Source organism: Somniosus microcephalus, chromosome 3 (assembly GCF_052327205.1).
Source record: "Somniosus microcephalus isolate GS21.2 chromosome 3, FLI_Smic_1.0, whole genome shotgun sequence".
Taxonomy (NCBI): domain Eukaryota; kingdom Metazoa; phylum Chordata; class Chondrichthyes; order Squaliformes; family Somniosidae; genus Somniosus; species Somniosus microcephalus.
Window position 1 is genome coordinate 224,912,387 of NC_140989.1, and position 22,098 is coordinate 224,934,484.

A 22,098-nucleotide genomic window follows, 5' to 3' on the forward strand; every position below is an offset into this window, starting at 1 on the left:
CTTGGCCCCCAGTCGCTCTCTCTCTTGGCCCCCAGTCGCTCTCTTGCCAGTCTCTTGGCCCCCAGTCGCTCTCTCTCTTGGCCCCCAGTCGCTCTCTCTCTTGGCCCCCAGTCGCTCTCTCTCTTGGCCCCCAGTCGCTCTCTCTCTTGGCCCCCAGTCGCTCTCTCTCTTGGCCCCCAGTCGCTCTCTCTCTTGGCCCCCAGTCGCTCTCTCTCTTGGCCCCCAGTCGCTCTCTCTCTTGGCCCCCAGTCGCTCTCTCTCTTGGCCCCCAGTCGCCTCTCCTCTTGGCCCCCAGTCGCCCTCTCTCTTGGCCCCCAGTCGCTCTCTTCTTGGCCCCCAGTCGCTCTCTCTCTTCCCCCCCAGTCGCTCACTCTCTTCCCCCCCAGTCGCTCACTCTCTTCCCCCTAGTCGCTCACTCTCTTCCCCCCAGTCGCTCACTCTCTTCCCCCAGTCGCTCACTCTCTTGCCCCCAGTCGCTCACTCTCTTCCCCCCAGTCGCTCACTCTCTTCCCCCCAGTCGCTCACTCTCTTCCCCCAGTCGCTCACTCTCTTCCCCCCAGTCGCTCACTCTCTTCCCCCCCAGTCGCTCACTCTCTTCCCCCCAGTCGCTCACTCTCTTCCCCCCAGTCGCTCACTCTCTTCCCCCCAGTCGCTCACTCTCTTCCCCCCAGTCGCTCACTCTCTTCCCCCAGTCGCTCTCTCTCTTCCCCCCAGTCGCTCTCTCTCTTCCCCCAGTCGCTCTCTCTCTTCCCCCAGTCGCTCTCTCTCTTCCCCCAGTCGCTCTCTCTCTTCCCCCAGTCGCTCTCTCTCTTCCCCCCAGTCGCTCTCTCTCTTCCCCCCAGTCGCTCTCTCTCTTCCCCCAGTCGCTCTCTCTCTTCCCCCCAGTCGCTCTCTCTCTTCCCCCCAGTCGCTCTCTCTCTTCCCCCCAGTCGCTCTCTCTCTTCCCCCCAGTCGCTCTCTCTCTTCCCCCCAGTCGCTCTCTCTCTTCCCCCCAGTCGCTCTCTCTCTTCCCCCCAGTCGCTCTCTCTCTTCCCCCCAGTCGCTCTCTCTCTTCCCCCCAGTCGCTCTCTCTCTTCCCCCAGTCGCTCTCTCTCTTCCCCCCAGTCGCTCTCTCTCTTCCCCCCAGTCGCTCTCTCTCTTCCCCCCAGTCGCTCTCTCTCTTCCCCCCAGTCGCTCTCTCTCTTCCCCCAGTCGCTCTCTCTCTTCCCCCAGTCGCTCTCTCTCTTCCCCCCAGTCGCTCTCTCTCTTCCCCCCAGTCGCTCTCTCTCTTCCCCCCAGTCGCTCTCTCTCTTCCCCCCAGTCGCTCTCTCTCTTCCCCCCAGTCGCTCTCTCTCTTCCCCCCAGTCGCTCTCTCTCTTCCCCCCAGTCGCTCTCTCTCTTCCCCCCAGTCGCTCTCTCTCTTCCCCCAGTCGCTCTCTCTCTTCCCCCCAGTCGCTCTCTCTCTTCCCCCAGTCGCTCTCTCTCTTCCCCCCAGTCGCTCTCTCTCTTCCCCCCAGTCGCTCTCTCTCTTCCCCCCAGTCGCTCTCTCTCTTCCCCCCAGTCGCTCTCTCTCTTCCCCCCAGTCGCTCTCTCTCTTCCCCCAGTCGCTCTCTCTCTTCCCCCCAGTCGCTCTCTCTCTTCCCCCAGTCGCTCTCTCTCTTCCCCCAGTCGCTCTCTCTCTTCCCCCCAGTCGCTCTCTCTCTTCCCCCCAGTCGCTCTCTCTCTTCCCCCCAGTCGCTCTCTCTCTTCCCCCCAGTCGCTCTCTCTCTTCCCCCCAGTCGCTCTCTCTCTTCCCCCAGTCGCTCTCTCTCTTCCCCCCAGTCGCTCTCTCTCTTCCCCCCAGTCGCTCTCTCTCTTCCCCCCAGTCGCTCTCTCTCTTCCCCCCAGTCGCTCTCTCTCTTCCCCCCAGTCGCTCTCTCTCTTCCCCCCAGTCGCTCTCTCTCTTCCCCCCAGTCGCTCTCTCTCTTCCCCCAGTCGCTCTCTCTCTTCCCCCCAGTCGCTCTCTCTCTTCCCCCAGTCGCTCTCTCTCTTCCCCCCAGTCGCTCTCTCTCTTCCCCCCAGTCGCTCTCTCTCTTCCCCCCAGTCGCTCTCTCTCTTCCCCCCAGTCGCTCTCTCTCTTCCCCCCAGTCGCTCTCTCTCTTCCCCCCAGTCGCGCTCTCTCTTCCCCCCAGTCGCTCTCTCTCTTCCCCCCAGTCGCGCTCTCTCTTCCCCCAGTCGCGCTCTCTCTTCCCCCCAGTCGCGCTCTCTCTTCCCCCCAGTCGCGCTCTCTCTTCCCCCCAGTCGCGCTCTCTCTTCCCCCCAGTCGCGCTCTCTCTTCCCCCCAGTCGCGCTCTCTCTTCCCCCAGTCGCGCTCTCTCTTCCCCCCAGTCGCGCTCTCTCTTCCCCCCAGTCGCGCTCTCTCTTCCCCCCAGTCGCGCTCTCTCTTCCCCCCAGTCGCTCTCTCTCTTCCCCCCAGTCGCTCTCTCTCTTCCCCCCAGTCGCTCTCTCTCTTCCCCCCAGTCGCTCTCTCTCTTCCCCCCAGTCGCTCTCTCTCTTCCCCCCAGTCGCTCTCTCTCTTCCCCAGTCGCTCTCTCTCTTCCCCCAGTCGCTCTCTCTCTTCCCCCCAGTCGCTCTCTCTCTTCCCCCCAGTCGCTCTCTCTCTTCCCCCCAGTCGCTCTCTCTCTTCCCCCCAGTCGCTCTCTCTCTTCCCCCCCAGTCGCTCTCTCTCTTCCCCCCCAGTCGCTCTCTCTCTTCCCCCAGTCGCTCTCTCTCTTCCCCCAGTCGCTCTCTCTCTTCCCCCAGTCGCGTTCTCTCTTCCCCCAGTCGCGCTCTCTCTTCCCCCAGTCGCTCTCTCTCTTCCCCCAGTCGCTCTCTCTCTTCCCCCAGTCGCTCTCTCTCTTCCCCCAGTCGCTCTCTCTCTTCCCCCAGTCGCTCTCTCTCTTCCCCAGTCGCTCTCTCTCTTCCCCCAGTCGCTCTCTCTCTTCCCCCAGTCGCTCTCTCTCTTCCCCCAGTCGCTCTCTCTCTTCCCCCAGTCGCTCTCTCTCTTCCCCCAGTCGCTCTCTCTCTTCCCCCAGTCGCTCTCTCTCTTCCCCCCAGTCGCTCTCTCTCCACCCCCCAGTCGCTCTCTCTCCTCCCCCCAGTCGCTCTCTCTCTTCCCCCCAGTCGCGCTCTCTCTTCCCCCCGTCGCGCTCTCTCTTCCCCCCCGTCGCTCTCTCTCTTCCCCCCCGTCGCTCTCTCTCTTCCCCCCGTCGCTCTCTCTCTTCCCCCCCGTCGCTCTCTCTCTTCCCCCCAGTCGCTCTCTCTCTTCCCCCCAGTCGCTCTCTCTCTTCCCCCAGTCGCTCTCTCTCTTCCCCCCAGTCGCTCTCTCTCTTCCCCCAGTCGCTCTCTCTCTTCCCCCCAGTCTCTCTCTCTCTTCCCCCCAGTCGCTCTCTCTCTTCCCCCCAGTCGCTCTCTCTCTTCCCCCCAGTCGCTCTCTCTCTTCCCCCAGTCGCTCTCTCTCTTCCCCCAGTCGCTCTCTCTCTTCCCCCCAGTCGCTCTCTCTCTTCCCCCCATTCGCTCTCTCTCTTCCCCCCAGTCGCTCTCTCTCTTCCCCCCAGTCGCTCTCTCTCTTCCCCCCAGTCGCTCTCTCTCTTCCCCCCAGTCGCTCTCTCTCTTCCCCCCAGTCGCTCTCTCTCTTCCCCCCAGTCGCTCTCTCTCTTCCCCCCAGTCGCTCTCTCTCTTCCCCCCAGTCGCTCTCTCTCTTCCCCCCAGTCGCGCTCTCTCTTCCCCCCAGTCGCTCTCTCTCTTCCCCCCAGTCGCTCTCTCTCTTCCCCCCAGTCGCTCTCTCTCTTCCCCCAGTCGCTCTCTCTCTTCCCCCCAGTCGCTCTCTCTCTTCCCCCCAGTCGCTCTCTCTCTTCCCCCCAGTCGCTCTCTCTCTTCCCCCCAGTCGCTCTCTCTCTTCCCCCAGTCGCTCTCTCTCTTCCCCCCAGTCGCTCTCTCTCTTCCCCCCAAGTCGCTCTCTCTCTTCCCCCCCAGTCGCTCTCTCTCTTCCCCCCAGTCGCTCTCTCTCTTCCCCGCCAGTCGCTCTCTCTCTTCCCCCCCAGTCGCTCTCTCTCTTCCCCCCCAGTCGCTCTCTCTCTTCCCCCCCAGTCGCTCTCTCTCTTCCCCCCAGTCGCTCTCTCTCTTCCCCCCAGTCGCTCTCTCTCTTCCCCCCAGTCGCTCTCTCTCTTCCCCCCAGTCGCTCTCTCTCTTCCCCCCAGTCGCTCTCTCTCTTACCCCCCAGTCGCTCTCTCTCTTCCCCCCAGTCGCTCTCTCTCTTCCCCCCAGTCGCTCTCTCTCTTCCCCCCAGTCGCTCTCTCTCTTCCCCCCAGTCGCTCTCTCTCTTCCCCCAGTCGCTCTCTCTCTTCCCCCCAGTCGCTCTCTCTCTTCCCCCCAGTCGCGCTCTCTCTTCCCCCCAGTCGCGCTCTCTCTTCCCCCCAGTCGCTCTCTCTCTTCCCCCCAGTCGCTCTCTCTCTTCCCCCCAGTCGCTCTCTCTCTTCCCCCAGTCGCTCTCTCTCTTCCCCCCAGTCGCTCTCTCTCTTCCCCCCAGTCGCTCTCTCTCTTCCCCCCAGTCGCTCTCTCTCTTCCCCCAGTCGCTCTCTCTCTTCCCCCCAGTCGCTCTCTCTCTTCCCCCCCAGTCGCTCTCTCTCTTCCCCCCAGTCGCTCTCTCTCTTCCCCCCAGTCGCGCTCTCTCTTCCCCCCAGTCGCGCTCTCTCTTCCCCCCAGTCGCGCTCTCTCTTCCCCCCAGTCGCGCTCTCTCTTCCCCCAGTCGCGCTCTCTCTTCCCCCCAGTCGCGCTCTCTCTTCCCCCCAGTCGCGCTCTCTCTTCCCCCCAGTCGCTCTCTCTCTTCCCCCCAGTCGCTCTCTCTCTTCCCCCCAGTCGCTCTCTCTCTTCCCCCAGTCGCTCTCTCTCTTCCCCCCAGTCGCTCTCTCTCTTCCCCCCAGTCGCTCTCTCTCTTCCCCCCAGTCGCTCTCTCTCTTCCCCCCAGTCGCTCTCTCTCTTCCCCCCAGTCGCTCTCTCTCTTCCCCCCAGTCGCTCTCTCTCTTCCCCCCCAGTCGCTCTCTCTCTTCCCCCCAGTCGCTCTCTCTCTTCCCCCAGTCGCTCTCTCTCTTCCCCCAGTCGCGTTCTCTCTTCCCCCAGTCGCGCTCTCTCTTCCCCCAGTCGCTCTCTCTCTTCCCCCAGTCGCTCTCTCTCTTCCCCAGTCGCTCTCTCTCTTCCCCCAGTCGCTCTCTCTCTTCCCCCAGTCGCTCTCTCTCTTCCCCCAGTCGCTCTCTCTCTTCCCCCAGTCGCTCTCTCTCTTCCCCCAGTCGCTCTCTCTCTTCCCCAGTCGCTCTCTCTCTTCCCCCAGTCGCTCTCTCTCTTCCCCCAGTCGCTCTCTCTCTTCCCCCCAGTCGCTCTCTCTCTTCCCCCCAGTCGCTCTCTCTCCACCCCCCAGTCGCTCTCTCTCCACCCCCCAGTCGCTCTCTCTCTTCCCCCCAGTCGCTCTCTCTCTTCCCCCCAGTCGCGCTCTCTCTTCCCCCCCGTCGCGCTCTCTCTTCCCCCCCGTCGCTCTCTCTCTTCCCCCCCGTCGCTCTCTCTCTTCCCCCCCGTCGCTCTCTCTCTTCCCCCCCGTCGCTCTCTCTCTTCCCCCCAGTCGCTCTCTCTCTTCCCCCCAGTCGCTCTCTCTTCCCCCCAGTCGCTCTCTCTCTCTTCCCCCCCAGTCGCGCTCTCTCTTCCCCCCCAGTCGCGCTCTCTCTTCCCCCCCAGTCGCGCTCTCTCTTCCCCCCAGTCGCGCTCTCTCTTCCCCCCAGTCGCGCTCTCTCTTCCCCCCAGTCGCTCTCTCTCTTCCCCCCAGTCGCTCTCTCTCTTCCCCCCAGTCGCTCTCTCTCTTCCCCCCCAGTCGCTCTCTCTCTTCCCCCCCAGTCGCTCTCTCTCTTCCCCCCCAGTCGCTCTCTCTCTTCCCCCCCAGTCGCTCTCTCTCTTCCCCCCCAGTCGCTCTCTCTCTTCCCCCAGTCGCTCTCTCTCTTCCCCCAGTCGCGCTCTCTCTTCCCCCAGTCGCGCTCTCTCTTCCCCCAGTCGCGCTCTCTCTTCCCCCAGTCGCGCTCTCTCTTCCCCCAGTCGCGCTCTCTCTTCCCCCAGTCGCGCTCTCTCTTCCCCCAGTCGCTCTCTCTCTTCCCCAGTCGCTCTCTCTCTTCCCCCAGTCGCTCTCTCTCTTCCCCCAGTCGCTCTCTCTCTTCCCCCAGTCGCTCTCTCTCTTCCCCCAGTCGCTCTCTCTCTTCCCCCAGTCGCTCTCTCTCTTCCCCCAGTCGCTCTCTCTCTTCCCCCCAGTCGCTCTCTCTCTTCCCCCCAGTCGCTCTCTCTCTTCCCCCCAGTCGCTCTCTCTCTTCCCCCAGTCGCTCTCTCTCTTCCCCCCAGTCGCGCTCTCTCTTCCCCCCAGTCGCGCTCTCTCTTCCCCCCAGTCGCTCTCTCTCTTCCCCCCAGTCGCTCTCTCTCTTCCCCCCAGTCGCTCTCTCTCTTCCCCCCAGTCGCTCTCTCTCTTCCCCCCAGTCGCTCTCTCTCTTCCCCCCAGTCGCTCTCTCTCTTCCCCCAGTCGCTCTCTCTCTTCCCCCCAGTCGCTCTCTCTCTTCCCCCCCAGTCGCTCTCTCTCTTCCCCCCCAGTCGCTCTCTCTCTTCCCCCCAGTCGCGCTCTCTCTTCCCCCCAGTCGCGCTCTCTCTTCCCCCCAGTCGCGCTCTCTCTTCCCCCCAGTCGCGCTCTCTCTTCCCCCAGTCGCGCTCTCTCTTCCCCCCAGTCGCGCTCTCTCTTCCCCCCAGTCGCGCTCTCTCTTCCCCCTAGTCGCGCTCTCTCTTCCCCCCAGTCGCTCTCTCTCTTCCCCCCAGTCGCTCTCTCTCTTCCCCCCAGTCGCTCTCTCTCTTCCCCCAGTCGCTCTCTCTCTTCCCCCCAGTCGCTCTCTCTCTTCCCCCCAGTCGCTCTCTCTCTTCCCCCCAGTCGCTCTCTCTCTTCCCCCCAGTCGCTCTCTCTCTTCCCCCCAGTCGCTCTCTCTCTTCCCCCCCAGTCGCTCTCTCTCTTCCCCCCCAGTCGCTCTCTCTCTTCCCCCAGTCGCTCTCTCTCTTCCCCCAGTCGCGTTCTCTCTTCCCCAGTCGCGCTCTCTCTTCCCCCAGTCGCTCTCTCTCTTCCCCCAGTCGCTCTCTCTCTTCCCCCAGTCGCTCTCTCTCTTCCCCCAGTCGCTCTCTCTCTTCCCCCAGTCGCTCTCTCTCTTCCCCCAGTCGCTCTCTCTCTTCCCCCAGTCGCTCTCTCTCTTCCCCCAGTCGCTCTCTCTCTTCCCCCAGTCGCTCTCTCTCTTCCCCCAGTCGCTCTCTCTCTTCCCCCAGTCGCTCTCTCTCTTCCCCCAGTCGCTCTCTCTCTTCCCCCCAGTCGCTCTCTCTCTTCCCCCCAGTCGCTCTCTCTCCACCCCCCAGTCGCTCTCTCTCCACCCCCCAGTCGCTCTCTCTCTTCCCCCCAGTCGCTCTCTCTCTTCCCCCCAGTCGCGCTCTCTCTTCCCCCCCGTCGCGCTCTCTCTTCCCCCCCGTCGCTCTCTCTCTTCCCCCCCGTCGCTCTCTCTCTTCCCCCCCGTCGCTCTCTCTCTTCCCCCCCGTCGCTCTCTCTCTTCCCCCCAGTCGCTCTCTCTCTTCCCCCCAGTCGCTCTCTCTTCCCCCCAGTCGCTCTCTCTCTTCCCCCCAGTCGCGCTCTCTCTTCCCCCCCAGTCGCGCTCTCTCTTCCCCCCCAGTCGCGCTCTCTCTTCCCCCCAGTCGCGCTCTCTCTTCCCCCCAGTCGCGCTCTCTCTTCCCCCCAGTCGCTCTCTCTCTTCCCCCCAGTCGCTCTCTCTCTTCCCCCCAGTCGCTCTCTCTCTTCCCCCCCAGTCGCTCTCTCTCTTCCCCCCCAGTCGCTCTCTCTCTTCCCCCCAGTCGCTCTCTCTCTTCCCCCCAGTCGCTCTCTCTCTTCCCCCCCAGTCGCTCTCTCTCTTCCCCCAGTCGCTCTCTCTCTTCCCCCAGTCGCGCTCTCTCTTCCCCCAGTCGCGCTCTCTCTTCCCCAGTCGCGCTCTCTCTTCCCCAGTCGCGCTCTCTCTTCCCCAGTCGCGCTCTCTCTTCCCCAGTCGCGCTCTCTCTTCCCCCAGTCGCTCTCTCTCTTCCCCCAGTCGCTCTCTCTCTTCCCCCAGTCGCTCTCTCTCTTCCCCCAGTCGCTCTCTCTCTTCCCCCAGTCGCTCTCTCTCTTCCCCCAGTCGCTCTCTCTCTTCCCCCAGTCGCTCTCTCTCTTCCCCCAGTCGCTCTCTCTCTTCCCCCAGTCGCTCTCTCTCTTCCCCCAGTCGCTCGCTCTCTTCCCCCAGTCGCTCTCTCTCTTCCCCCAGTCGCTCTCTCTCTTCCCCCAGTCGCTCTCTCTCTTCCCCCAGTCGCTCTCTCTCTTCCCCCAGTCGCTCTCTCTCTTCCCCCAGTCGCTCTCTCTCTTCCCCCCAGTCGCTCTCTCTCCACCCCCCAGTCGCTCTCTCTCTTCCCCCCAGTCGCTCTCTCTCTTCCCCCCAGTCGCGCTCTCTCTTCCCCCCAGTCGCGCTCTCTCTTCCCCCCGTCGCTCTCTCTCTTCCCCCCCGTCGCTCTCTCTCTTCCCCCCAGTCGCTCTCTCTCTTCCCCCCATCGCTCTCTCTCTTCCCCCCAGTCGCTCTCTCTCTTCCCCCCAGTCGCTCTCTCTCTTCCCCCCAGTCGCTCTCTCTCTTCCCCCCAGTCGCTCTCTCTCTTCCCCCCAGTCGCTCTCTCTCTTCCCCCCAGTCGCTCTCTCTCTTCCCCCCAGCCGCTCTCTCTCTTCCCCCAGTCGCTCTCTCTCTTCCCCTCAGTCGCTCTCTGTCTTCCCCCCAGTCGCTCTCTCTCTTCCCCCCAGTCGCTCTCTCTCTTCCCCCCAGTCGCTCTCTCTCTTCCCCCCAGTCGCTCTCTCTCTTCCCCCCAGTCGCTCTCTCTCTTCCCCCCAGTCGCTCTCTCTCTTCCCCCCAGTCGCTCTCTCTCTTCCCCCCAGTCGCTCTCTCTCTTCCCCCCAGTCGCTTTCTCTCTTCCCCCCAGTCGCTTTCTCTCTTCCCCCCAGTCGCTCTCTCTCTTCCCCCCAGTCGCTCTCTCTCTTCCCCCCAGTCGCTCTCTCTCTTCCCCCCAGTCGCTCTCTCTCTTCCCCCCAGTCGCTCTCTCTCTTCCCCCCAGTCGCTCTCTCTCTTCCCCCAGTCGCTCTCTCTCTTCCCCCCAGTCGCTCTCTCTTCCCCCCAGTCGCTCTCTCTCTTCCCCCCAGTCGCTCTCTCTCTTCCCCCCAGTCGCTCTCTCTCTTCCCCCCAGTCGCGCTCTCTCTTCCCCCCCAGTCGCGCTCTCTCTTCCCCCCAGTCGCGCTCTCTCTTCCCCCCAGTCGCGCTCACTCTTCCCCCCCCAGTCGCGCTCTCTCTTCCCCCCAGTCGCGCTCTCTCTTCCCCCCAGTCGCTCTCTCTCTTCCCCCCAGTCGCTCTCTCTCTTCCCCCCAGTCGCTCTCTCTCTTCCCCCCAGTCGCTCTCTCTCTTCCCCCCAGTCGCTCTCTCTCTTCCCCCCAGTCGCTCTCTCTCTTCCCCCCAGTCGCTCTCTCTCTTCCCCCCAGTCGCTCTCTCCCTTCCCCCCAGTCGCTCTCTCTCTTCCCCCCAGTCGCGCTCTCTCTTCCCCCCAGTCGCTCTCTCTCTTCCCCCCAGTCGCTCTCTCTCTTCCCCCCAGTCGCTCTCTCTCTTCCCCCCAGTCGCTCTCTCTCTTCCCCCCAGTCGCTCTCTCTCTTCCCCCAGTCGCTCTCTCTCTTCCCCCAGTCGCTCTCTCTCTTCCCCCCAGTCGCTCTCTCTCTTCCCCCCAGTCGCTCTCTCTCTTCCCCCCAGTCGTTCTCTCTCTTCCCCCCAGTCGTTCTCTCTCTTCCCCCCAGTCGCGCTCTCTCTTCCCCCCAGTCGCGCTCTCTCTTCCCCCCAGTCGCGCTCTCTCTTCCCCCCAGTCGCGCTCTCTCTTCCCCCCAGTCGCGCTCTCTCTTCCCCCCAGTCGCGCTCTCTCTTCCCCCCAGTCGCGCTCTCTCTTCCCCCCAGTCGCGCTCTCTCTTCCCCCCAGTCGCGCTCTCTCTTCCCCCCAGTCGCTCTCTCTCTTCCCCCCAGTCGCTCTCTCTCTTCCCCCCAGTCGCTCTCTCTCTTCCCCCCAGTCGCTCTCTCTCTTCCCCCCAGTCGCTCTCTCTCTTCCCCCCAGTCGCTCTCTCTCTTCCCCCAGTCGCTCTCTCTCTTCCCCCCAGTCGCGCTCTCTCTTCCCCCCAGTCGCGCTCTCTCTTCCCCCCAGTCGCGCTCTCTCTTCCCCCCAGTCGCTCTCTCTCTTCCCCCCAGTCGCTCTCTCTCTTCCCCCCAGCCGCTCTCTCTCTTCCCCCAGTCGCTCTCTCTCTTCCCCCCAGTCGCTCTCTCTCTTCCCCCCAGTCGCGCTCTCTTCCCCCCAGTCGCTCTCTCTCTTCCCCCCAGTCGCTCTCTCTCTTCCCCCCAGTCGCTCTCTCTCTTCCCCCCAGTCGCTCTCTCTCTTCCCCCCAGTCGCTCTCTCTCTTCCCCCCAGTCGCTCTCTCTCTTCCCCCCAGTCGCTCTCTCTCTTCCCCCCAGTCGCTCTCTCTCTTCCCCCCAGTCGCGCTCTCTCTTCCCCCCAGTCGCTCTCTCTCTTCCCCCCAGTCGCTCTCTCTCTTCCCCCCAGTCGCGCTCTCTCTTCCCCCCAGTCGCTCTCTCTCTTCCCCCCAGTCGCTCTCTCTCTTCCCCCCCAGTCGCTCTCTCTCTTCCCCCCCAGTCGCTCTCTCTCTTCCCCCCCAGTCGCTCTCTCTCTTCCCCCCCAGTCGCTCTCTCTCTTCCCCCCCAGTCGCTCTCTCTCTTCCCCCCCAGTCGCTCTCTCTCTTCCCCCCCAGTCGCTCTCTCTCTTCCCCCCCAGTCGCTCTCTCTCTTCCCCCCCAGTCGCTCTCTCTCTTCCCCCCCAGTCGCTCTCTCTCTTCCCCCCCAGTCGCTCTCTCTCTTCCCCCCAGTCGCTCTCTCTCTCTCTTCCAACAACAACATGCCCTCGAAAAAGCCTCGGCACTGCCGGGCACTCCAGCTAGTTTATTTATATATATATAGAAGGCTAGATATTTATATAGATATATATAAAAAAGGATAGTGGTGTCTGTCTGTCTGTCTGGGCATCACTCAAAAGTTATAGAGCGTACCTACACATATGTTATATCAAAAGAAAGGTTATGATTAGGAGGGTGTCCTAGGCGTATTTACTTTTTGGTCAGACAAAAATTGTTCGGACAGTGGACAAAAAACGTTCAAAATTCCGCTCAATAGCGGATGGCCAATCATACGGGGGAAATCCGCTCATTAGCATTGAGTGACGTGAAGGTTGACCAATCCTACGGGGGGAGCGCGCTGCTTCACGGGGGGCGTTTCATGGCGTGTGTGGGCGGGGCCTAATCTTTCAAACTGCCGTTAATTCGGCCATCTATACCTCAGCTTTTACTTTTATTCACTTTTTAACAGCTGCCACCTTCCTGTTCTATATGGCTTAATGCCAGATCATGTAGTGCAGTTGTCTTCTTAGCTATGGGGTGCTTAAAAACCTGAACTTGAATACATAGAACTGAGGAAAAGAACAAATTAATTCAGTTTTTAACAGTATTTAGGAACAGTTAGAAATGAAGTGATCCATTTCAAGTATGAAGGAACTCAGTTGTCTTCCAGGGAAGGTCTCCCCACCTTGTGGAGCTGGAGGCCCCAGCCGGGGTCTCGGGCTTTCCCCCCCCCCCCTACTCGGCCCGGTCCTCGGCTCCCTTTGCGGCCGGGGACTCGGGCTTTCCCCCCCCTCGGCCCGGTCCCGGGGCTCGGCTCCGTTTGCGCCTGTGGGCTGGGGACTCGGCCTTTCCCCCCCTCGGCCCGGTCCCGGGGCTTGGCTCCGTTTGCGGCCGGGGACTCGGCCTTTCCCACCCTCGGCCCGGTCCCGGGGCTCAGCTCCGTTTGCGGCCGCGGGCCGGGGACTCGGCCTTTCCCCCCCTCGGCCCGGTCCCGGGGCTTGGCTCAGTGTCCGGGCCTGAGGCGCTAGGGAGGGAGAGGGGAGGGAGGGACAGAGAGGAAAGCAGGGAGAGACAGGGGGAGGGAGAGAGAGTGGGGGAGGGAGGGAGAGAGGCAGGGAGAGGAGAGAGAGAGAGAGAGAGAGAGAGGGAGGGAGAGGGGGGGGAGAGGGGAGAGACAGGGGCAGGGAGAGAGAGGGGGGAGGGAGAGAGTGAGGGTGAGGGAGGGAAAGAGTGAGGGGGGAGGGAGAGAGAGAGGGTGAGGGGAGGGAAAGAGTGAGGGGGGTGGGAGAGGGGAGGGAGAGCTCGCCGCCTTCCTTCCTTCCTTCCTTCGCAGGGATCCATCGGGCCAGGCCTGAGGCGCTCCTTCCCCCCCCTCTCTCTCCAGGCTAATCCCGAACTAAATCCAGCAGTCAGTCTCTCTCTCTTCCCCCCCGTCTCTCTCTACTCCCCCAGTCTCTCTCTCTCTCTCTCCCCCCCAGTCTCTCTCTCTCTCTCTCTTCCCCCCAGTCTCTCTCTCTCTCTTCCCCCCAGTCTCTCTCTCTCTCTCTCTTCCCCCCCAGTCTCTCTCTCTCTTTCCCCCAGTCTCTCTCTCTCTCTCTTCCCCCCAGTCTCTCTCCCTCTCTCTTCCCCCAAGTCTCTCTCTCTCTCACTCCCCTGTCTCTCTCTCTCTCTCTTCCCCCCAGTCTCTCTCTCTCTTTCTTCCCCCCAGTCTCTCTCTCTCTTTCTTCCCCCCAGTCTCTCTCTCTCTCTCTTCCCCCCAGTCTCTCTCTCTCTCTCTTCCCCCCAGTCTCTCTCTCTCTCTCTTCCCCCCAGTCTCTCTCTCTCTCTCTTCCCCCCAGTCTCTCTCTCTCTCCCCCTCCAGTCTCTCTCTCTCTCTTCCCCCAGTCTCTCTCTCTCTCTTCCCCTCAGTCTCTCTCTCTCTCTCTTCCCCCAAGTCTCTCTCTCTCTTCCCCTCCAGTCTCTCTCTCTCTCTTCCCCCATCTCTCTCTCTCTCTTCCCCTCAGTCTCTCTCTCTCCCCTCCAGTCTCTCTCTCTCTCTTCCCCCAGTCTCTCTCTCTCTCTTTCCCCAGTCTCTCTCTCTCTCTTCCCCCAGTCTCTCTCTCTCTCTTCCCCTCAGTCTCTCTCTCTCTCTTCCCCCCCAGTCTCTCTCTCTCTTCCCCCCAGTCGCTCTCCTCTCTCCCCCCGAGTCTCTCTCTCTCTCCCCCCCCCCCCCAGTCGCTCTCCCCCCCGTCTCTCTCTTCTCCCCCCAGTCTCTCTCTCGATCCCCGGGCCTCTCTTCCCCCCCCCCAGTCTCTCTCTCTCTCCCCCCGAGTCTCTCTCTCTCTCTTCTCCCCCCAGTCTCTCTCTCGATCCCCGGGCCTCTCTTCCCCCCCCCAGTCTCTCTCTCCTTCCCACACAGACAGACAGACAAACTCATTTATATATATATAAAAATTATTTCTACTTTTTTCATAACAACATGCCCTCAAAAAACCCTCGGCACCGCCAGGCACTCCAGCTAGTAATAGTATAAATCAAAGTATATCATGTAACAATATGAACAGAATATAAGACTTTAAAATGCAGACTGAATTATGTCTGTGCATACTGGTCAAATTACCTGCTACTCAGTAGTACTGCGTGAAGAATACACTGGATCTTGACTCCTGTGGTAAATCTTGACTTTGTGCTGTAGTACTGCACTGAAGTGTCAGCCTAGGTTATGTGCTCGATACTTATATAAAATGCTGTAAACTTTGGGTCTTTCATGGATTGTGCGTTTTTTCTTTTTCACTGTTGGAAATTTTTGTTATGCAAATTTTAACATGATTTTGTCCTGACGGTGAAAGCTGCCCAATTTGACAGGTTGCCTTTTGTGTTTTAGGAGATGTCAACAGGTAAGATTGAAGTGCGGTTGCAGCATGCTGAGATTCTGAACAGATGCAGGAAGCTGCCCTTTGAAACCAAGGAGTTTGTAAAGGTGAGTCCTGGAGTTAAAACCCCAAATACAGGCAACTTTGTATTTACTTAAACTTTATTTTTTCCTCCACTTCCTTGCTCCACATAAAACTCTGCGCACTTCATCTAATTTCTTTGTTAAGATGTCTGGCAGTTATCCTACTCAAAGGTATTCGTATCACGCTATAACCAGATGTGATAGAGTGCACCGGGATGCCTTTTTCACCGTTGTACCACATCACTCACTCTGTGATGGCACATGGTCTAAAATTTCTCTTGTTTAGTCATGATACTGTTTGAATTCTTACTATTTTCCCCTCAATTTTCTTCCTTCCTGCCCTGAAGCAGTTGACTTACAGTCCCAAAAATGTCAGCAGCTATCCAATAAGTCACCCAGTGATCATTTTTCTAACCCACCCAGTTGTATGAGCCTTGCCAGAATGTATGGGGAGTGGCGGGAATTGTAGCCGAGCCAATCCTGTCTTCACCCAACAGCCATGCACAGGCAGCTTTCAGCACCAGATTCTGATCTGGAGTAGGAATCCTGGCCAATCTTTCCTCTCCCTCGTCCAGAAAGCATTGAGGCCAATTGTAGACTCCAATTGCCGCACCTGCTGAGACCAGTTAACTCACTACAGACCAAGGATTGCATTTGACAACTTTCTGGCAGCACATTCACCTATCCACCCTTCTCTACTTGGAAGCTGAGCATTCTTAAGGATGTTTCCTAACCCTAGACTGCCACTTATAGGACAGCAGTGCACCATTTCCTTTTTTTGTGTTTTGCTTTTTCTGTTCTCTATTTCTGAGGTTAAACTGCTCATTTATCACAAAGAAGAACTCTTAACTGTCATGGCAAAGAACTGACTAAAGTTTTGCCAATTGTACATTACATCAGTGAATACTTCAATCTTTTTGTGGTGTCCTAAGGTGCTATATAAATGCAAGATCAGTGTCTTCTAAAGAGGGTATACTTCTGGATCTCTATTAGTGATAAACTCATAACTGTGCATTATAGAACAGGTATATTGAAAAGGTTTCTTACCACACCCCTCCAGTTTTTCTCTTCTGCCCCAATTATCCTAAAGGTAGTGACTTCTACACGCTGGAGGCAGCCAAGAGATCGTTTGTCCTTTGAGCTTGGATAGTGAATGTTGATGGCCAGTTTGTTCATAGAGTCATCACAGTCTAGCTGGTTGTGTCCTCATCTGGCAAATGTCCAGCAGTGACGCTCCAGACAGGAGTAGGGCTCCTGGTTGCTATTTTTATCCCCTCCTAGCCCAGAGACATCAGCCCAATTGTACTGACTCCAACTGCTACCCAACTGAGATGATCTAACTCAGTTCAGAGCAGGGATCAGTCCTGGAAAGTGCCATACCATGCTGAGCCATTGGAGTGGCTCTACTCAAGAGCTTTCTAAAGGAGATTTGCTGCACTTGGTGGCTCTCAAGATTATATGAATGAAACTGACAATGGCTCTGCTGATATAGAGGCATCAGTGACATTTTAGACAGATTAATAATACATTATTAATAATAGATTAATAACATATCCTTATCTCCCCTCTGCCAAAAGAACTAGAGGGTAAATGAGAAGAAATGTTTTAACGCAGTGAGTTGTTATGATCTGGAATTCACTGCCTGAAAGGGTGGTGAAAATAGAGTCAAAAGTAACTTTCAAAAGGGAATTGGATAAATACTTGAAAAGGAATAAAATGAAGGCCTATGGGGAAAGAGCAGGGGAGTGGAACTAGTTGGATAACTCTTTCAAAGAGCCAGCACAGGCACAATTGGCCGAATAGTCTCCTTCTTTGCTGTAAGATTATATATTGTAAGATTTCATTTTCTGGCATGACACGCAGTTTTTTAAATTTTGATTTTCTACTTTTCTGTAGAAGTCAGAAGCACTGCGTATGCAGCACCGATACCTAGACCTGAGGAGCTCCCAGCTGCAGTACAACTTGCGACTGCGCTCCCAGATGGTCATGAGGATGCGGGAGTACCTCTGTAATTTACACGGTAAGAAATACTCGCTTGCATGATGTCACATCATTTGGTTCTTTTTCCTTTCTCCCTTTATAATTATTTTCCCCCCCTTCTATTGTAGTAGCACTCTTGCCACTGAGTTCAGCCTCACTGAAGGGTCTTGCACACATTTCTAGGCTGAAACCAGTGCAGTGCTGAGGAAGTACTGCACTGTCAGAGAGTGGGCTAGAAATTTGTATCGCCCCAGTTGGGGCTCTAACTTTTGAGAAGTTGGAAGTTTAGCACCAGGTGCTAATCAATCTCGCTGCCCACTAAATTCCACCTCAGCGCTCACAGAATGCAGGGGAGCGCTAAATCAGGCGCTAATGGCGTAGGTGAGTGGCGTTAGGCTCCAAGCGATACCAAATATCAGGTGTTGTGTAATCGGGAGTGAGCATTGGCGAAGGCGCCTTGCAGCCATTAAAGGGGAGGGTCACTGGACTCTGCACACCAGCCCCCAATGATTCGGGAGAGTGCAGAATGACGATATGCTGTGGATGAAATGCAAAGTTCTTTGATGGCCCACAACACTCCGGGGACTAAGCAGACTTTATTTGGCTGCAGATACATCCTGCGCTCTCTGGCACTCATCTCTGACCTTTGGAACGGAAGTTCCTTGACAGCTGGGACGCATCCCTTTAAGTAGCAGCCGCCAGCCGGTTAGTTCACGCTTCCACTCCCTGGCGCTGTCGGCGTGAGGTGGTAAGGCAGTGGGTGCGACTGAAGTTTGCAGATCGGGCGCCCAGCGAGCGTCACGATCAGCATGGCGAAAGGTGCCGAGGTGCTAACTGTTAACGCTGGTGCTACGGGGCTGGCGAATTTGCAGGATTCACCCCGCCGTAGCGCTACTGCCTGAGTGCCCTGTTAGTGCCCCCGCCAGGCGCTAACATGCTGAATTTCTCCCCACTGTCTCTTTCAGATGAGGGCCCACCCAGCCGTTCATAGGAGAATAGGAGAGTTCTCCTGGTGTCCTGGTCAACATTTATCACTCAATCAACGCCTCCAAAATCTAGTAATTTATCTCATTGCTGTCTTTGGGATCCTTCTGTGCGCAAATTGGTTTAGCTACAGACAGCAGTGACTACGCTTCAGAAAGCAATTCATTGGCTGTGAACTGCTTTGGGGCGCCCTGAGAAGATGAAAGGCACCGTACCAATGGGAATTGTTTTCTTTCTTTTACTTTATTCTCCCTTCACCTTTCCTGAGTCAGTGCTGTTCGTTGTCTCTGTTAATTATGGCCTGTTGTTACAAGCTGACCCATCTGGATTTTCTCCATATACTGTAATAGTTGGTGTTTAACTCGCACCTTTGAGCAATTCACTCTTCTATAGCAAAGTTGCAGTTTTGGTAAAACCGTATCAGTCATAAAATGTACCAAATGATAGGAGACATGAAACATGTGTGAAGTTGTGATGTTCAGCAAGTATATTCATTCAGTACCTGACCGCTTTCTTATGTTTTGTCTCCAGGCTTTGTAGATGTGGAGACTCCAACATTATTTAAGAAAACTCCTGGGGTAAGTACTGCAAGATATTTCTCTCTCCACCACCCCCGCCCCCCCCCCCCCACCCCCTACAGTTTCTTTGCCAATGTGTATCACTTCCCCAGCTATTTCAACCTCCATCCTGTCACATACCATTCCTAGGCCTAGATGGTGGGTGGGCTACCTGCTTCTTGATTTGGTCACAAAAATGTGTTCAGAAGTCCAGGGATGCTTTTCCTCTGATTTCCGCCCCCCCCCCCCCCCCCCACCCCAATCTCCCTGTGGGGAAGAGGCTGACCTCCTCTCAGCATCTTGGTGTGGAGGCACATTCGAGCAGGGTATTGCCATTTGGGGGATCATGGGCACAAACATGTTTTCTTTCACTTTGTGTGTTGGAGCAGCAGCTGAGCGGAGCTGCTGACAGCTTCACTACACCCTCAGACTAATGAGCTGCAGTAGCAATACATTTGACCTCCTGGACTTGTTTTGATTGTCTGAGGGTGCCGGAGAGGAATTTTACAGAGTATTTTCTTTCCTATTGGCCCTGGGCTTTTTTCTCTTTTTTTATACCTCTCCCAGGAGATTTCATGGCTGCGGGGGTGGGTGTGAGGTGGAGAGGTCGAGGGAGGGAAGAAGTGTTTAGCCATGGTGGTCTGGCCATCATGGTGTGTGGGGCAGTCTTGATGGACCAGCTGTTTCTTTTCCTGCCCATCAATTTTATATGTTTGTATGCAACATTGATGCTTCATCTTACGCATGGTATTTTAAAAAAATCCCTCTCTCTCCCCTGAAGGAGGTGACTCATGTTGGCACAGCAGTTCTATTGTCCTAGTTGCTATTTTACATGTGTGAGTCTGGACAGTGGGTGTTGGCAGGCTATTTGACTATGAGGAGCACTCAGCCCAAGTCCAATCTCATGCTTGCCCAGTGTACACACACTAGTACCTCCAAGCACAGGTCAGCGGAGAGCAATCGGGGACAAAGACGCTGTCTGAATTTTTTGGTTTTGTTTCCCTTCCAAATACTTGAGACCAATCGTAGTGCCTTCACTATTGCCTGGCTGGGATCGGATAACTCAGCACAGACCTAGCACCTTCCTGCTCTCTGGGTACGCTACCCCACCACATGATAACATAGAAACATAGAAAATAGGAGCAGGAGTAGGCCATTTGGCCCCTCGAGCCTGCTCCGCCATTCAATGTGATCATGGCTGATCATCCAAATTCAGTACCCTGTCCCTGCTTTCTCCCCATATCCCTTGATCCCTTTAGCCTTAAGAAATATATCCAACTCCTTCTTGAATATATTTAATGAATTGGCTTCTACTGCCTTCTGTGGTAGAGAATTCCACAGGTTCACCACTCTCTGGGTGAAGAAATTCCTCCTCATTTCTGTCCTAAATGGCTTACCCCTTATCCTTAGGTTGTGACCCCTGGTTCTGGACTCCCCGACCATCGGGAACATCCTTCCTGCATCTAGTCTGTCCAGTCCTGTCAGAATTGTATAAGTTTCAATGAGATCCCCTCTGATTCTTCTAAACTCCAGCGAGTATAAGCCCAATCGACCCAACCTCTCCTCATACGTCATTCCTGCCATCCCAGGCATCTGAAAGACGGCACCTCCAACAGTTCAGCACTCCCTCAGCACTGCACTGGAGTGTCAGCCTAGATTGTTGTGCTCAAGTCTCTGGAGTGGCACTTGAACCCACAACCTCCTGACTCAGAGGTGAGAGTGCTGCCCACTGAGCATTACCCAAGTAGCCTTGGCCCAAAGCTTCCTAGTGCCCACCTGCTTCCTTTCAGCTTCTTTGCACAAAATTCTATCAGTCCACCAGAACACCAGTGGTGTGAGTCAATAAGAGGCAGATATGTCATTGGTACAGGTTTAGGGTTTGCTGCAGATATTTTCTCGAGCTCAGTGGCGTCAGTCGCTCCCGTAAGTTGACCCCACACCCCGAACACGCTGGAGTAAACTCACATTGCCCACAATCTACTTATCCCAGACGTGTAACAATTGTACCTCTTTGTAATCTGTACATGTCTTTTGCCCGTGCCCCCACATGGCCCTCATGTTTTTTCGACGGTGGACTGAGAAAACAATTGCTAAGACAAGGATCATTACAAGTCATTAAGCTGTTTAATTTCACAGTTATGATTGGACTTACTTAATTTAATCAGTATTCTTACAATAATAAAATATAATAAGTACCGTATATTTCCCCACATTAGCAGGTCAACTTGCTTGTCTCAAAAAAAAAATTCCAAACTACCGTCGTACATTCTCCATCTGATCCTGAGACAGATCACACAGCTTTATGTTTGAAAGCCTGACTGACTCTATCTCTATCTACTTTTAAGTCCTGGTAATCCCAGCCAGAAGACAAGACCTGCTGGACAACCCCCACCGAGTGCCCAAGATCAGAGATTTCCCAATGCAGTGGTGTGAGGTGTTTACCAATTGCCACAACAGGCCAACAAATTGCTTACTGAAAACTTATGTGAATACACTTTGCTTTACAAACCCAATATTTAAAGTAACTTTTTTTTCCACAATACTTTCTAATCAAATGGTCAAGAAAAATCTAAATCATGATACTTGATGCATTTCCCCGCTGAGTTGCAGGGGAGCTGTTTTTGTTCTAGCTGTCGTGTTCGCTCATTGTGTTGCCTTTCCTATCTCAATGACTTCAGACCTACAGAGTTGAAGACAGTACAGATGGTGGACTTCCGTGGTTTATGTTGCCCGAGGGAAGGTCTTTGTATGGCAGGATAGGGTTCCTTTCCATTGTAATGGAGTAGCCTGTTGGAGTGAGAAATCTTGAGCAGTGGAAAAGATAAGACGCAAAACCAAGCGTAGTTAACTTCTAATGTCTACAGAGTTTGAGATTCCAACTCAGCTTCTGGATCAGATTTCAGAGCTGCACTGGTGGATCTGCCTGGTTATGTGTAATGGTTACATTTAATCTTTATAGTTAAATGGTTATAAGAGCTCCCCGATGGATCAGTGACTAATTGATCCATACGACCAGGAAGATTCCAGGTCTGATCCTGAGGCTGTGTTGATGTTAGCTGAACCGCTGTGGGGCTTCAATAGTCGTGGGCCAAAAAGGGGGGAAATCATGCCAACACTCGCTGTCGAGGCTCGCAAGTCATGGCCATTTGGTCGAGGTAGCAGAGGGTAACTGGTGCCTGTGGAATTGTACTCAGCAAGTAGTCAACACCTTCAGTAGAGGAGAGAAAATTGACAGAGAAAAACTGGTGAGAAAGTCGAAATGAGTTTGATTTTCAAACTGTACTTCAAATTGCTACTTTTTAAAAATCAATTGTAGTCAAACCAGGTGGAGCAGGAAGGCTTGTAAATATACTTTACATTCAACTCATGAATGGGTTAATGCAGTCTGAGTACACCATGTGTTAACAATTACATTAAACAAAATGATTGTAGGCCTGAAATGTATGGGTTTTAAGGTTCACAAATCTTTCTCGAGAAGGGCAGGAGAAACCTTTTGTCCCGGAATATTAAAATGGGCTGAAATTGGTCAAAACTGAGTGAGGTTTTGAGTGTTTTACAGCAATAATAAAATTGTTGTGTGGCTCCCCCAAGCACATACAAACCAGGGTTCATTTCACACTCGTCTTTGGAGCTGTACTAAAGCACGAGTCAGTGCCTTCAGCAGAAGATTGTTTTATTTCTTCTTGCTCATTTGTTGGTAATGCATTTGTTAGTTTTCATAAAAGATCAAACTCCAGTACAGGAAACTTTCTGTTATCCGGCACGGACGGGACCGACGTGGTGCCGGTTCATCAACAATTCCGGATAACCGAACGCTATAGTAAAAGATACGGAGCTCAGAGCTCCATATAAAGCAACAAACCCTGTTGAGCTTCAGAACAATCGGCACAAGTTGCAAGCGTCTCTGTAGCTTAGCAACAGCTGCAGCTACACCCTTGCACAGCAACAAATGGAGTAAAAAAAAGTAATAAAAGTTACCTGAACCTACTCCTGAATTTTGCCGGTTAACCAACATTTCCGGTTATTTAGGGGCCGGATAAAAGAAAGTTTCCTGTATAGTTTGTGTTTTCCTAAAGCAGTAGCCCAGGTTCCAGTTCCATTTATATAAGCACTGTTTCAACTGGCTGTATTCAATGTCAATTTGTGAGTAATTAACTGGATAAAATCAGGGCTATATTTTTCACACACTGCTTCCAGTGGCAATAGATCAGGCCTATTATATTTTTCACACATTGCTTCCAGTGGCAATAGATCAGGCCTATTATATTTTTCACATAATGCTTCCAGTGGCAATAGATCACCTCAAACTGCTGCCAAGTTGCAATAACTTGGCAAATGCAGGCACATTGGTTTTATAGACCTTCCAGTTTCAGTGCAGCAGTTCAGTGGTGGTTTTACATAGAAGTTATTCAAATAAGTGAAAAGATCACAGGCAGCAATGATTAACATACACTGCAGCATTGAGAAACGTTTTAGCTCACTTTAATGTTATCTAGGTATTAATGTGACACACTATACACTACATATTTTACATCACATACAGTTGTAGATGTGAATATCACCAGTATCAACACTACAGATTGAATGGAATGATAAATGCTACAACACTTTTAATCTGA

General features: G+C 55.6%; 1 protein-coding gene across 1 annotated transcript in view; it reads left to right on the forward strand.

Moving 5' to 3' along the window:
- Positions 1 to 22,098, forward strand: part of dars2 (aspartyl-tRNA synthetase 2, mitochondrial) — a 67,020-nt gene that overhangs the window by 14,172 nt on the left and 30,750 nt on the right. Inside the window, exons 5-7 of the mRNA XM_085982197.1 lie at positions 13,887 to 13,982; positions 15,855 to 15,978; positions 17,454 to 17,500. Of these exons, the coding sequence (XP_085838323.1) occupies positions 13,887 to 13,982; positions 15,855 to 15,978; positions 17,454 to 17,500 (267 nt within the window). The remainder of the gene's footprint in view (positions 1 to 13,886; positions 13,983 to 15,854; positions 15,979 to 17,453; positions 17,501 to 22,098) is intronic.